Genomic DNA, 12,612 nt, shown 5'->3' with positions numbered 1-12,612 from the left:
CAGGTAAAATGACTGGGAACCTTGTTGAGCAGTTCACCGCTATCCACCACAATGGCCAGAGAATCTCACTCAGTAATTCCTGCATCAAACCTATAACTTCATTTTCAGGGATAGGAGGATTTATGATTCCAGGAAAACAGGAGTCACTTGTATAATGTTTATTATAGCCCTCCTTCCAAAGAAAAACTTTCATTGGCTTCATGTTTTCTTCGGAAGAGCTTTCACCCAAACCTCCTTAGTTATAGGTCTGACCTGGATGATTCTGTAACTCCTATTCAGATTGTAACTACTATATCCTGTTACAGCCTGAATCAACAGTACATGTGTATATAATACAGTCACAGTAGAAGCCTCCTGTACCCTGCCCTGAAGGACCTGGGTAATGCCAGGTAAGTCTGCTAGTTAACTATATATTTGACAGAGTTTGTGTGTCTGTGTGTGTGTGAAAATGCTGCTGTTTGTTCAAGAACTCCTCCTACCGGTAAGAAGTAGGACCACCAAATTTAGTGTGCAGCTTCCTCTTACCATAACGTGAACCAAGGTCAGGGTTTGGTTGAGTCAGGAAAATGGGATGGGCCTGATATGGGATTGTTTCTCATAAAACCATACAGAAAGGAGACAGAATCACCAGGCAGGTGAAAGCAGCTAACTGGGGGCATGGCTCACCTCCATCCAGAACTGTGTGCTGCAGTTCCACCCTCCCATCCCCAATTTGTACAGGGACACAATACCATACAGAAAAGCGACAAATACCAGGCAGGTGAAAGTTGCTGGCTGGAGGTATGTCCCTCCGTTCCGGTCTGGGATTGCCTCATCCCCAGTCGTCCTTTAGTGAGGGCGTGAGGGGGGACTTAAGCTCCTCCTCCTTTGTATGGGAACATTACTGGCTGTTCCTCTTCATTAGGGAGAAGGGGAAAGTGCACAGTGTGCTGCATACCTCACTCTGGCTAGGAGTGCGGGGCAGACCAACCTGGACCTGTCCCATGTGGGGGTCATGCACCCTTCACACAGCTGTGCCTGCTGGAGCTGCCACGGTCATGGAGAGATGCTTCTCACCTGGTCCCGAGCTGCTGTGGTGAGAGGAGGCTGGGCTCATCCTCTCTCCCCAGGGCAGCCTGCAAACTGAACCCCTCATCTCCAGCCCCACCATTTTATTTTCCAAAAATCAAAAATGAATTAAGGACCTGACCAATGACAGGTAAATCTTCTAGTAAATGAAGGACGGACATGAGTAGTGAAAATGGCCATTACCCTTACAATCTGATCTTTGGAACGTCCTACAGACCTGTTTCACTGTAATATCACATACACATGAACAAAACAAATTAACTCCCCAACTATGGAGAAACTGGCAGCCAATAATGCAGAACTTTCTCCTTCTTGCACTTTGACTTACAGAAAGGACATAAACTATAAACAGATTTCTGAAGTGGCAGAGAGCTAAAGTTCACTTGTTTTTTAGGCCATGAACCGTGCCTCCATAGACACTGTTTCAAGGGAAACAGATAATAAATGGCACCTGCACTTCTTTATGTGGATAGCAGAGAAAGCGGGATTTATTAGTGTGAACTATTCATATCTTAAAGGTCATCATTTTGAGCTTTACTAGCAGGACAGGTGGATAGAAGAATGGAGAACAGAAGCCACCAATAAAGCCAGATTTTTAAAATATTGGGGGGGAGGGGGGAGAAACAACTCAAAGGACCTTTTCCTACAAAGTGCTGAGCATAGCCCATGAAGGTGCTTAGCACCTCCCAAGAGATGCAGGAGCCAGCCTATAACCTATTGTAAGCCAGATTTTCCATTCCACTCAGCACCCTCAATTGGAGCCAGATTTTTCAAAAAACCTCACTTTAGCATCTAAATGCAATAATGGATCATCCTACACCTCCTATTATTCCCAATGTGGGAGATAGGGATTTTCCACTGTTCCTAATGATAATTGCTGGGTGCCAAGGAGGTTTTAAAATCTTGCCCTACTATTCAAGCACCAGATTGGGAATTGGTGGTGGTGACATTTTTTAAACATCTGGCCCTTCATATGCAGCTTTTTCTTAAACTCAGTGGAAAATTAGGAAGGCTGTGGTGACTGACAAACAAATAGTCCATTTTTAATAATCCTCTTTGCAAAAACTACAGGCAGTCCCCGGGTTACGTACAAGATAGGGACTATAGGTTTGTTCTTAAGTTGAATTTGTACGTAAGTTGGAACTGGCTCCAGATTCAGCCGCTGCTGAGGGGCTGAGTACAGGAAGCCCGAAGCAGAGTTGCTCTGCCCCCAGCTTCCTGGAATCAGCCACTGATCAGTTTCAACAGCGGCTGAATCTGGAGCCTGGGACAGAACAGCTGTGGCGCTGCCGGGTAGGTCCCCCCAGGACCAACCCGGCAGCACCCCAGCTGCTCTGCCCCAGGCATCCACAACAAAAGCCTGGTCTGCTGGGGGGGGGGGGGCGCACTAGCTGCACCCCCCCCCCCCAGCAGACCAGGGAGACCCGGAGCAAAGCCGCGGGGGCGGCGGGGTCCCGCGCCTCTGCGGCTTTGCTCCGGGTGTCCCTGGACCGCTGGGGGGGGGGGGTACCCAGCAGACCAGGGACACCCCGAGCAAAGCCGCAGAGGTGCGGGACCCCGCCGCCTCCAAGGCTTTGCTCGGTGTATCCCTGGTCTGCTGGGGACCCCCCCAGCAGACGAGGGACACCTGGAGCAGCTTTTCTCACTCCGGAGGACGCGGTGGCAGGACCACTGCGCGTCTGGGTAGTCCCGCCGCCCGTGAGTTACAGGGCGAGAAAAGCCCGGTTTGTAAGTGCGGATCCGACATAAGTCGGATCCACGTAACTCGGGGACTGCCTGTACACAATAACTTTACAAGTAAAAAGCTGAGGGGAAAGGCAGCACAGATAGAACAATTTAGACAATCTGTCAACATGTATAGTGAAACAAATATAGGACATAATTTGACAACATATTAAGAATATTTGGGAGAATAAAATAAATGGCACAATATTTTCAAAATGACAGCAATGGAATTCTAGGAATAATTTTTCTAAAACAAAGTAAGGAAAGTGCAGTCCACTGGAATAGGACCCAACCTCTGGGGTCTATTCCCAGCTTTCATTGACTTGTTGCATGACCGCAGACAAGTGGTTTCACCTTTCTGTTCCTCTTTCCCTCTCAATCTTTTTCTGTCTTGTCTGTTTAGGATTGTAGCAGCCTGTTTCTGTCTACTTGTTTGTATAGTCCCCCTAGCATTGGGCTGCAATCTCGGTTGGGGTCTCTAGGAGCTAAGTAATACAAATGAAATAAACAAAGTTGCAAATGTTGATCAAAATGCAGCTGATTCATCCGGAAATGGAACAAAGTGTGAAGAAATGACATCCAAAATCAGGGATTCAGCAAAAGATTATATAAAAATGTTTTGGAATTTACTTTATATCAAACTAAGACTCAGATTCTACAAACAAGGCTGTTTCTGATGAGATTCAGAATGTTTCACTTTACTCACATGAGTAGCCTCCTTGAAGTTAGAGATGAGACATCCTACTGTCAACACTAGACCCATCCTGTAGATAAATACACTGCTTCAGTCTCCATAGATATGAACAGTGCAAGAGTTAAATTTACTTAAATATTTTAAAAGATAATTAGTGATTTTCCTTGTATTTATCAACTTCTGCATATTATCTCAATATCGTTTTCTAGCTATATTTTAAACATGGTATTTAAAAAAACACGAATGACTTCTAATTAGTACAGACTGGTGTGAAATCTCACTATAGATGATCTTGCACAACTTAACAAGTCTCCCCTGCCTGTTTCTTGCCCATGAGTTGCACTGGGCTACAATGTCTTTAACAGGACTATTCTTATGCTTAAAGTTAAGCAGTGCCTAAATTCTTTGCTGGCTGGAGGTTAGAATATTTGGCACCATGCTGGATTAAGCCCTCGCACTGCTGCAGTGACATCTGAACCCCACCTTGTGGCCTACAAACATTTTCATTTGCAAAAATAGGGGTTTTTTTTAGTTAAGAGGGCAAAAACAAACAAACAAACAAACAAACAGAAACCTGCAAAGTCAAAAATGCATTTGGGATTCGATTGTGTGTGGCAAGCTTCAGGCTAATGACAATTAAAGCTCACAAATTACAGACCGTTTCAAAGCAATTTAATAACAAAAAAAGATTTGGATGGTGCTGGTGAAGCCTTTGACACTTCCACAATTCAGTGCTTCCTAACAGAATACATGAAGATTTTTAAGTCTGCCATTTACTCAGAAGTCATGATCAATACTGTTACACTTGTCATAGCTCTGCATATGGCGTTTGCATAGAGTTAATGTCAGAAAATTTGACTTCCTGTGTCACAAAATTAATTGTGTCAGGCTGGCTCTGGTTGTCAAGCTTAAGCGACAGCTAGAGCAATACACCGAGTGGAGTGAGATGAGCACAGCTACAAATCATCTCCAGCATGAAAAGGTGAGCCAGATGCATAACAGGATAAGGGAGCAGATGATGATTCCAGTTAGAGTTTAATGTATCATTAATTTTCTATTTGTTACTCTTCTATCTTACTGTGTGTCTTGCAAGGACATGATCTGATCTGTCATCAGAGGAACCATTTTGTTAAAGGGAAGCTGCAGTAAGCTCTCTCTCAAGCTGGATCTCTAGAAATATTCTGAAAAATGGATGCAACTACACATTGGATGGCTGTTTTTGGTTTTACTTAGGGTTCTTTCAGAATCTTCTGCCTCTTTCCTTATGTTATTTCACCATGTGGCATTTGTTGTAATAAGTTTAGATTTTATATTGCTGGAAGCAGAAAATAGGCTAACAAATAAAGAAAGCAGACCAGGAGACTTCTACAGTTAGAACAAAGTGTATAGATATCGTTAAAGAGATTCTAAATTTCAGACAGATGTGAGAAATCTGTTACTCTTAATACTGTCCTTCTGCCCTCTTACGTGGGCAAAGCAACTACATAAAAAAAGAAATGTAGGTAAGTGAAAGGTACTCACATTTTATAAGGCAAGAATGGGTAAATAACTGAGTGAATCTCAGGTTTGCAGCACTAGCTGGGAAGCTGGAACACATTCTTCCTTCACTTACACCTGTTCAACCTCAGTGAAGTCAACGGCATTGTACAATTGTAAGTGAACGGAAACTCGAACCCCATAATCAATAATATAATCTATTTCTCATATACAGGCAATAATTTATGGTATTTTGTACAAACAACATAGTTTTCATAGAGTTTATTAAAAATAAAAGCTTAAAGTAAACATGATCAATAAACAATTTAGAAAAACAAAGATCAAAAACATTCCTTTTCAAATTATTCCACAGTAAATAGTAACACTGCACAGTACGCTAAAATCGTTGCCTTGGATAACAAAACAAAATGGGTATATTAGAAGACTGAGTGGAAAATTAAACTTAGTTATTCAGGCCATGTTTACACACTAATGAGCTTAGAGCAGCACAGCTGTACCAATGCAACGAAATGAATCGGTGTAAGAGTGCTTGAGTAGCCACTAACGGGACAGATTCTCCTGGTGACTTAATAAAACTACCTCAACATGCATGGAAGCTATGTCGTGCCCACCAACATGGCGCTGTGCATGGGATCATTTTTAACAATCAAACTTATGTAATTCAGGAGTGTGTTTTTTCACACCCATGAGCGACATCAGTGGTAGTGTAGACGCGGCCTCAGTCAGTGTTAAAGAACACATTTCTGCTAAAGAGACAAATATATTTTAACAGCCTGAACAATAAGTTAGACACACCCACATATACAGCACTACAGACAGCTATTTAAAGCATTCTAGTCTGCTTAGGGAGACGCATTTTTGTGTTTTCGTCTAGCTTCTCCATTTACAAATATAAAAACACAAATCTGTGACAGGATTGCAAATTTTCTATCCTGACACAATCATATCTTTCTATTCCAAAGCTCTATCACATTATTAAAACAGACAACAACTGTGCCTTATTTAATAACATAGTGCTGCATAACACAGAGCTCTGAATAATAAAAACATCAAAAGGAGATTAGTTTTAGGCCATAAATAACAACAACAAAAAAGAACGCAAAGAGTACCACCTGAGAACTCATCCTCCTTCACAGACTCAGTGTTTCACCTCATCAAGTAAAAAAAAAAAAAAAAAAAAAAAAAAAAAAAACCACACATTAGGATTCCCCTCTTCCCCTCTCCAATTTGGCAAAAAAATCACTGATGTTTCTGTAGTGTTTAAAAAGCCAGTAGTAATTAAGGGTATGACAAATCCATTTTTTAAAGTACTTGCCAAATACTAAATAATTTACTGCAGCATTCAGTGGCAAGACAGCTCTGGCAGGAATAAAATGTGTAACACATTCTGTAAACACTAAGGAAGCCCCAGTGTGCACCTGGAATGGTACAGCAGCAAAATAGCCATTCAGATGCTGCTGTGTTAGCTACTCAAAAATTTATTACTTTGGATACATATACCTGAAAAATTCAGTATTTATGCATCAACTGACTAAAAAACAAAGATTGGTTCTATTTGTAACCAGTAATGGACAGAAAAGCTGTGACTTGTAGATAACTAGTGTACTCAGGCAAAGAAATCTGGACTACAACCTTATTATACAGATACAAAAGCACTAAAACACCACAACACTGGCACCATGGGTTAGCCCCAGTACATTTGGCATTCATCTTTCAAAAACAACCCCAGAGTTCCTGGCTTACACACTAAGAAGAAGGTGAGCAAATCAGAGTAATTTAGCTTCATTGACTTCACTTTGGGAGTACAGGCAGTCCCCGGGTTACATACAAGATAGGGACTGTAGGTTTGTTCTTAAGTTGAATTTGTATGTAAGTTGGAACTGGCGTCCAGATTCAGCCGCTGCTGAAACTGACCAGCGGCTGACTACAGGAAGCCTGAGGCAGAGTTGCTCTGCCCCGGGCTTCCTGGAATCAGCCGCTGATCAGTTTCAACAGCGGCTGAATCTGGATGCCTGGGACAGAGCAGCTGGGGCGCTGCAGGGTAGGTCCCCGCAGCGCCGCATCTCGGCGCTACTGGACCAACCCAGCAGCACCCCAGCTGCTCTGCCCTAGGCGTCCCCAAGTCAGCCGCTGCTGAAACTGACCAGTGGCAGCTGAATCAGGTCGCCTGGGGCAGAGCAGCTGCGGTGCTGCCGGGTTGGTCCAGTAGTGCCCGGGAGCAGTGCTGCGGGACCAACCCGGCAGCGCCCCAGCTGCTCTACCCCAGGCGTCGGCGAGAAAAGCCTGGTCTGCTGGGGGGGAGGGGACGCACTGGCTGTGCCCCCCCCAGAGACCAGGGAGACGCAGGTGGCGGGACTGCCCAGACGCGCCACGGTCCCGCCGCCCGCCTCCTCCGCAGCTTTGCTCTGTGTCTCCCTGGTCTGTTGGGGGGCCCCCCCAGCAGACCAGGGAGACGTGGAGCGGCTTTTCTCGCCGCGGAGGAGGTGGGCGGTGGGACCGTGGCGCGTCTGGGCGGTCCTTCCGCCCGCGTCCTCTGCCGCGTCCCCCTGGTTACGCGGATCCGACTTACGAACGGGGCTTTTCTCACCCCGGAGGACGCGAGCGGCGGGACCGCCCAGACGCGCCACGGTCCCACCGCCCACCTCCTCCGCGGCTTTGCTCTGCATCTCCCTAGTGTGCTGGGGGGGGGGGCCCTCCCAGCAGACCAAGGAGATGCGGAGCAGCTTTTCTCGCCGCGGAGGACGCAGGCGGTGGGACCGCAGCGCGTCTGGACGGTCCCGCCGCCCGCGTCCTCCGGGGCGAGAAAAGCCCCGTTCGTAAGTCGGATCCGCGTAACTCGGGGACTGCCTGTACTTTAGACCTGTCACACTGAACGATTTAAGCATGGGCTTAGACAGAAGCTATTACTCAGCAATCCCTCCCAAAACAAGAAAGTACTGACTAAAAATGCAAGTAGCAATGAAAGAAGAGACCGTTAGATTTTTAAATCCAGTGATGCACCAGCAGTAGTCTTTGATTACACTATTGTAAATCTAAGAGAAGAATTGTCAGCTGTATACAAAGTAACAGCCTGGTGTTTACACTCAAAGATGAGAGTAGTGATTCTCAACCTTGTCCACAACATGACTCCAAGACACAACAACAACAACAAAGAAGTGTCAGGACTCCACTCCTCTCAAACTCCAAAGAAAAGTAGGGTGATTGTGACCTTATAAATCTGTTTGAAACTCCCAGGCTGAGACACATGGTTTAGAGCATCAGAGAGCAGAATGATGGACTCTTCTTTTATATGAGGTGCCCTCTGATAGCATACAGTTCTGCATAAAAAACTAAACTGTCGATAGTATTCCCTGACACATCTACATAAAGTGATTAATAGAAAAATCTCTCTATTTTTCTTAAATAGGCCCTAAGCTCAGACTTTCCCACGGGCATATTAAGAAAGCCCACACATCCTCTGATGTGGATAAGACTCTTCAGTGTCTTCTCCAGCTTTTCATCTAGGGCTACCTTTGAATCCCTAGCTACCTTAGTTGTGCCCTTTCACAAAGCAGTCACATGTGCTCTGAGTAACTGGACACATGCCAGTGACTTCTGAAGTTAGACTGATTGCCACAACTGCGAGAGGGATGCTTTAGCTCAATTTCCCTATGTAAGGTATGGTGACCACCACTCTAATATTTCAGTGCTGAATTTCTGAAATTACACCCTTCCCTCTGTGAGACAAAGCCTGCTGAGCCATTTGGATGGGCTTTGAGTAAAATTTTTTCCTACCTATATCCCCACTTCGATCTTTCTTACATTCCTTTTGTTGTATCTCTTTCCTTTTAGCTAGTCTTCTCAATTCACACATACTACCTTCATTCTCTTCCTTTAGCTGTCTCAGAGTGCCAGATGTAACTATCGTGAGTAGTGCATCCACCAAGATCTCCCGAAGAAATGGATGAAAACTGATCTTGACATTTTGGAGTGAGGCAAATTAAGCATGGATCGGTCCAATGGTACCAAATAAATCCTGGTTAAGTCCATAGGATCAGAAGACTTGAATGACATCATCCCATTCATCAACAGGCCACATCCCATTGTACTGCACATTGGATGGAGAGCTTTTCCAGTCCCACATCTTCACAGGTACCTTCCAGTCTTTGCCGTAGTTGGCTTCAACATATTGGACGGTTTCACAAGGCACATGTACCTTGAGTTCTACAAACTCAGTCCAACACAGTGTAAACTTAGGAAACAGATACCTATGTGGCAATAAGAGAACACAATAGTTAAGAGTCAGATATAGGCATAATATTCAGTACACAAAACCTTGGCAGCCACTACTCCATTTGATTTTTTAAAAATATTAAGCAGTACAGATTGTGTAGTGCCCCAGAAAGCTGGCTCCTACCGGGGCCCCCACATATAAACGTGTAACTGCTGAAAATTTCAGCCGTTACATGTTTACAAAAATACATGCATTTTAACATCCCTAATTCAAAGGCAAAAATGTTGTAATCATTATAGTTGTAAATAATTATTTAACTATAATTGTTCCAATAAAATGGTACTAAATGAATGTTTGAAAATGAGGCAATGAATAGTGTTCCTATGCTAATATTATTTATCCCGAGGCTAAGTTTTTGTTAATTTCCCCCAGGAGATTTGTTTTAGTTGGTTTATTTAAACCTAATATATTTTGTTGTTGCTACTGTGAAATAGTAAATGAAAGCTCCCAGTGATAAAGCTACTGCCAACGTCACAGCACTGTGATGGCAGCGCTGTAACATGGGCAGAGGAGACACACCCTCAGAAACTCATTCTAAGCTGAAGAATCAGATTCTAGCGTGATTTAAACAAAATCACTTCTCTTTGGTTGACCAACACCATTTCCTCCCACATTCCACAATTGCTTTGAGAGAACAAAGGGCCAGAAAGTGAAAACTCCTAATGGTGTGGGTTTCATAGCCCAAAACAATAACAACGTTTAAAGCTACTATATCTACAACTTTAAAACTACTACAATTACTATTTCTACAACTTTCTGTTACAGTGACACGTATCAGCATCTAATACTGTAACAACTTGTTCAGCTTGTTTTCCCTTCTATCGATCTGAAATGAATTCATACTTAAATTTCTTGCCCGATTTAGCTTGAGTTCCTCCATTCCACATGTGGTCATCCTCTTCATAGAAGAAAAAAATATCAAGTTTCACATCATCTTCTCTCTGAAAGGAGAGTTCCAAGCTGTCTTCTACCTGTGAGATGGACAAATACTCTCCTATAAGAATTTAACAACCAGGAAATAAACAACGGAAGGTTTCTGTGATTTATTAGTGCTGGCATGTTACAGGGGAGTAATGGCCGTGTTACAATCTCTGGTACCCCCCTCTTAGGGGGGTACCCGAAGGATAAAAAGAGAAAAAGGAATCTGGTCACCAAGGAAACCCTTTAACAAGCCATCTCCAAGAAGGCATCTGCTCTCTACGGTTACAGAAAACCACTTTCCATAGCTCTGTCCTGTATACTTTATATTTGCAAGAATGTATCATGGGGTAGCCGTGTTAGTCTGAATCTGCAAAAGCGGCGAGTCCTGTGGCACCTTATAGACTAACCGAAGTGCTGGAGCATAAGCTTTCGTGGGCAAAGAGCCACTTCGTCAGATGCATGTAGAGGAAATTTCCAGAGGCAGGTATAAATATGCAGGCCAGAATCAGAATTAGTTTGACACAATCATCTCAGGATTAAATAAAGACTGTGAATGGCTTGCTAACTACAAAAGCAGCTTCTCCTCTCTTGGTATTCACACCTCCAGATCAGCTACTAGAAGTGGGCCTCATCCTCCCTGATTGGATCCACCTCGTCATCTCTAGCCTGATTCTGACCTGCATATTTAGTCTAGAAGGTGCCACAGGACTCCTCGCCACATTTGCAACAATGTAAGTGTTACCACATTTCTTTAGCCAGATCTCACAGCAGGAGTGTTTTCTTAGAACTCAAAATACAAAGCTGACTCCAATTTGAGAAGATGGATTCTCAAGTAAAAGAGGAGAATAACTTCAATGAATGACTTATTAAAAGAAGCCCATATTTAGCATTCCTTTCCTTTTGTTTCCTTTGTATATTAGCACCAATTAATGAGGAGTCCCTGAATCTAAGCTAAACTGTTTGTGAGATCACACTCTGACACTGGTCATATAGCGCCCATGATGACACACTCAGAATTAATTTTAATTAACAATCAATGTAATTTTTTTAACTCAGAGGTCTCCCACATCTCTGTTCGAGACATGTGATTTTGTCGCTTTGCTACACCCTCATGATCCCATGTTGTTGCCACCAACTCAGCTAGAAAGTCAATAAGTTTACACATGGGTAAATTAACGGAACACAAATATTTGCAGAATAAAGACCTAAGAGACCCTCTCATGAAAACTGTTTTAAACATCCTCAGAAAACCAGAACCTTGAAAGAAATGTTATAATGAAGGTGACATTCAGATATGTTACCCACTAACCTTGCCAAACTTGTGCTTCAGTGGTAGTCCTGCCTTCTGAAATGCTGGAATAATATCAGATTTATAGTCTTGTATGAAGATCCCCAAATCCACATCTCTGCTGTAAGGAATAATACTACACTGTCTATACCAGCCTAAAATGGAGAAAAAAAATGACATCACAGACATGGGGACCAGACAGCTAGAGCTGAAACAACATAAAGTGTCTTGTGTCAATAGCTGAGATCTCTTTGAGGGAAGCCATTCAGCTGCCTCCTACACAGACACCTAGGTCAGAAGAGGTAGGATTGTGAGGGGGCCAATTACAACTTAAATAGCGACTCCTCAATCTCTCTCAAACGTATGTTTTCTAAATTGCATTTTTAAAAGAACATTATTCTTGGTCTGAGCCCTTTATGCCAAGTTTCATCTAATATTTATGGAGTCACAATTCTATTTTTAAAAATGGATTACTTCATTTCAAACACGAGCTATTTCTGGGATGTAAGCTGTCTGCCTGCTGCTGTTGGAAATGCTGGGACTGGAAACCAGACATGCTCCCCACCCCAACTTATTTAAACCACATCATAGGTCACTGTACATCATGAAAATAATACTCCCTTTATAGGCAAAATAAACACTAACATATAATGAAATGCTAATAAACAAGAATGATTAAATCTGTGGCTATAATCTATTTTGGAATTTAACAATCTTTTTCACCCGTAACAAATTTGGGATATTGCTTTCAAACCTGTAATGTCGATAGGTTATCATATGGGTCCCCCAATACTGAAGTTTTATAAATAACTAAACGCCATTTTATGGGGGATAGAGGAAAATCTGCAACTAAAATACAAGATAACTAGAAGTATGATTCCTTTGCATTCTCTTTCAAGTACCTGTACCAATTACTATTGACCTGGTTGTGCAAGCTGCTCAGAGTTTCCTGAGAGGTAATTAACGTACTGAAGTACTACTGACTTTCAAGTAAATGCTCAACATTTTCTATGAAGCGAACCCAGCATCGCATATAGCTCTAAAACTCCTGGAAGGCATCTTGAAAATAAACAGAATACTACTCTCTCATAATTTATGGAGTCCTCATTTTGACTTTGTAGAGAAGTTGTTTTAACAGTGCCAATG

The 12,612-nt window shown here is 43.0% G+C and overlaps 2 protein-coding genes and 1 long non-coding RNA gene across 8 annotated transcripts in view; 1 reads left to right on the top strand and 2 right to left on the bottom strand.

The window, feature by feature from the left end:
- TAL2 (TAL bHLH transcription factor 2) overlaps positions 1–8,906 on the bottom strand; it is a 36,946-nt gene extending 28,040 nt beyond the window's left edge. Inside the window, exons 1-2 of the mRNA XM_075931363.1 lie at positions 8,843–8,906; positions 3,500–3,557 (exon numbers count right to left, since the gene is read on the bottom strand). The gene's annotated coding sequence lies outside the window, so the exon portion shown is untranslated. The remainder of the gene's footprint in view (positions 1–3,499; positions 3,558–8,842) is intronic.
- Positions 1–12,612, top strand: part of LOC142829791 (uncharacterized) — a 47,722-nt gene that overhangs the window by 1,239 nt on the left and 33,871 nt on the right. For 2 of the 4 annotated variants that reach the window (XR_012904580.1, XR_012904578.1), the window contains exon 2: positions 8,862–9,115. This is a non-coding gene — a long non-coding RNA (uncharacterized LOC142829791). Of the gene's footprint in view, positions 1–8,861; positions 9,116–10,122; positions 10,261–12,365; positions 12,504–12,612 lie in introns of those variants that run through there. The other 2 variants (XR_012904581.1, XR_012904579.1) reach the window with 2 other exon arrangements.
- FKTN (fukutin) overlaps positions 5,231–12,612 on the bottom strand; it is a 29,324-nt gene continuing 21,942 nt past the window's right edge. For 2 of the 3 annotated variants that reach the window (XM_075931359.1, XM_075931360.1), the window contains exons 8-10: positions 11,488–11,621; positions 10,101–10,228; positions 5,231–9,231 (exon numbers count right to left, since the gene is read on the bottom strand). In XM_075931359.1, the coding sequence (XP_075787474.1) occupies positions 9,018–9,231; positions 10,101–10,228; positions 11,488–11,621 (476 nt within the window). In that variant the 3' untranslated portion in view covers positions 5,231–9,017. The remainder of the gene's footprint in view (positions 9,232–10,100; positions 10,229–11,487; positions 11,622–12,612) is intronic. The other variant, XM_075931361.1, reaches the window with a different exon arrangement.

The sequence above is a fragment of the Pelodiscus sinensis genome, chromosome 6 (genome assembly GCF_049634645.1).
Source record: "Pelodiscus sinensis isolate JC-2024 chromosome 6, ASM4963464v1, whole genome shotgun sequence".
Classification (NCBI taxonomy): Eukaryota; Metazoa; Chordata; order Testudines; family Trionychidae; genus Pelodiscus; species Pelodiscus sinensis.
The sequence above is the reverse complement of the archived record's forward strand: the minus strand, read 5'-3'. Positions and strand labels throughout refer to the sequence as shown.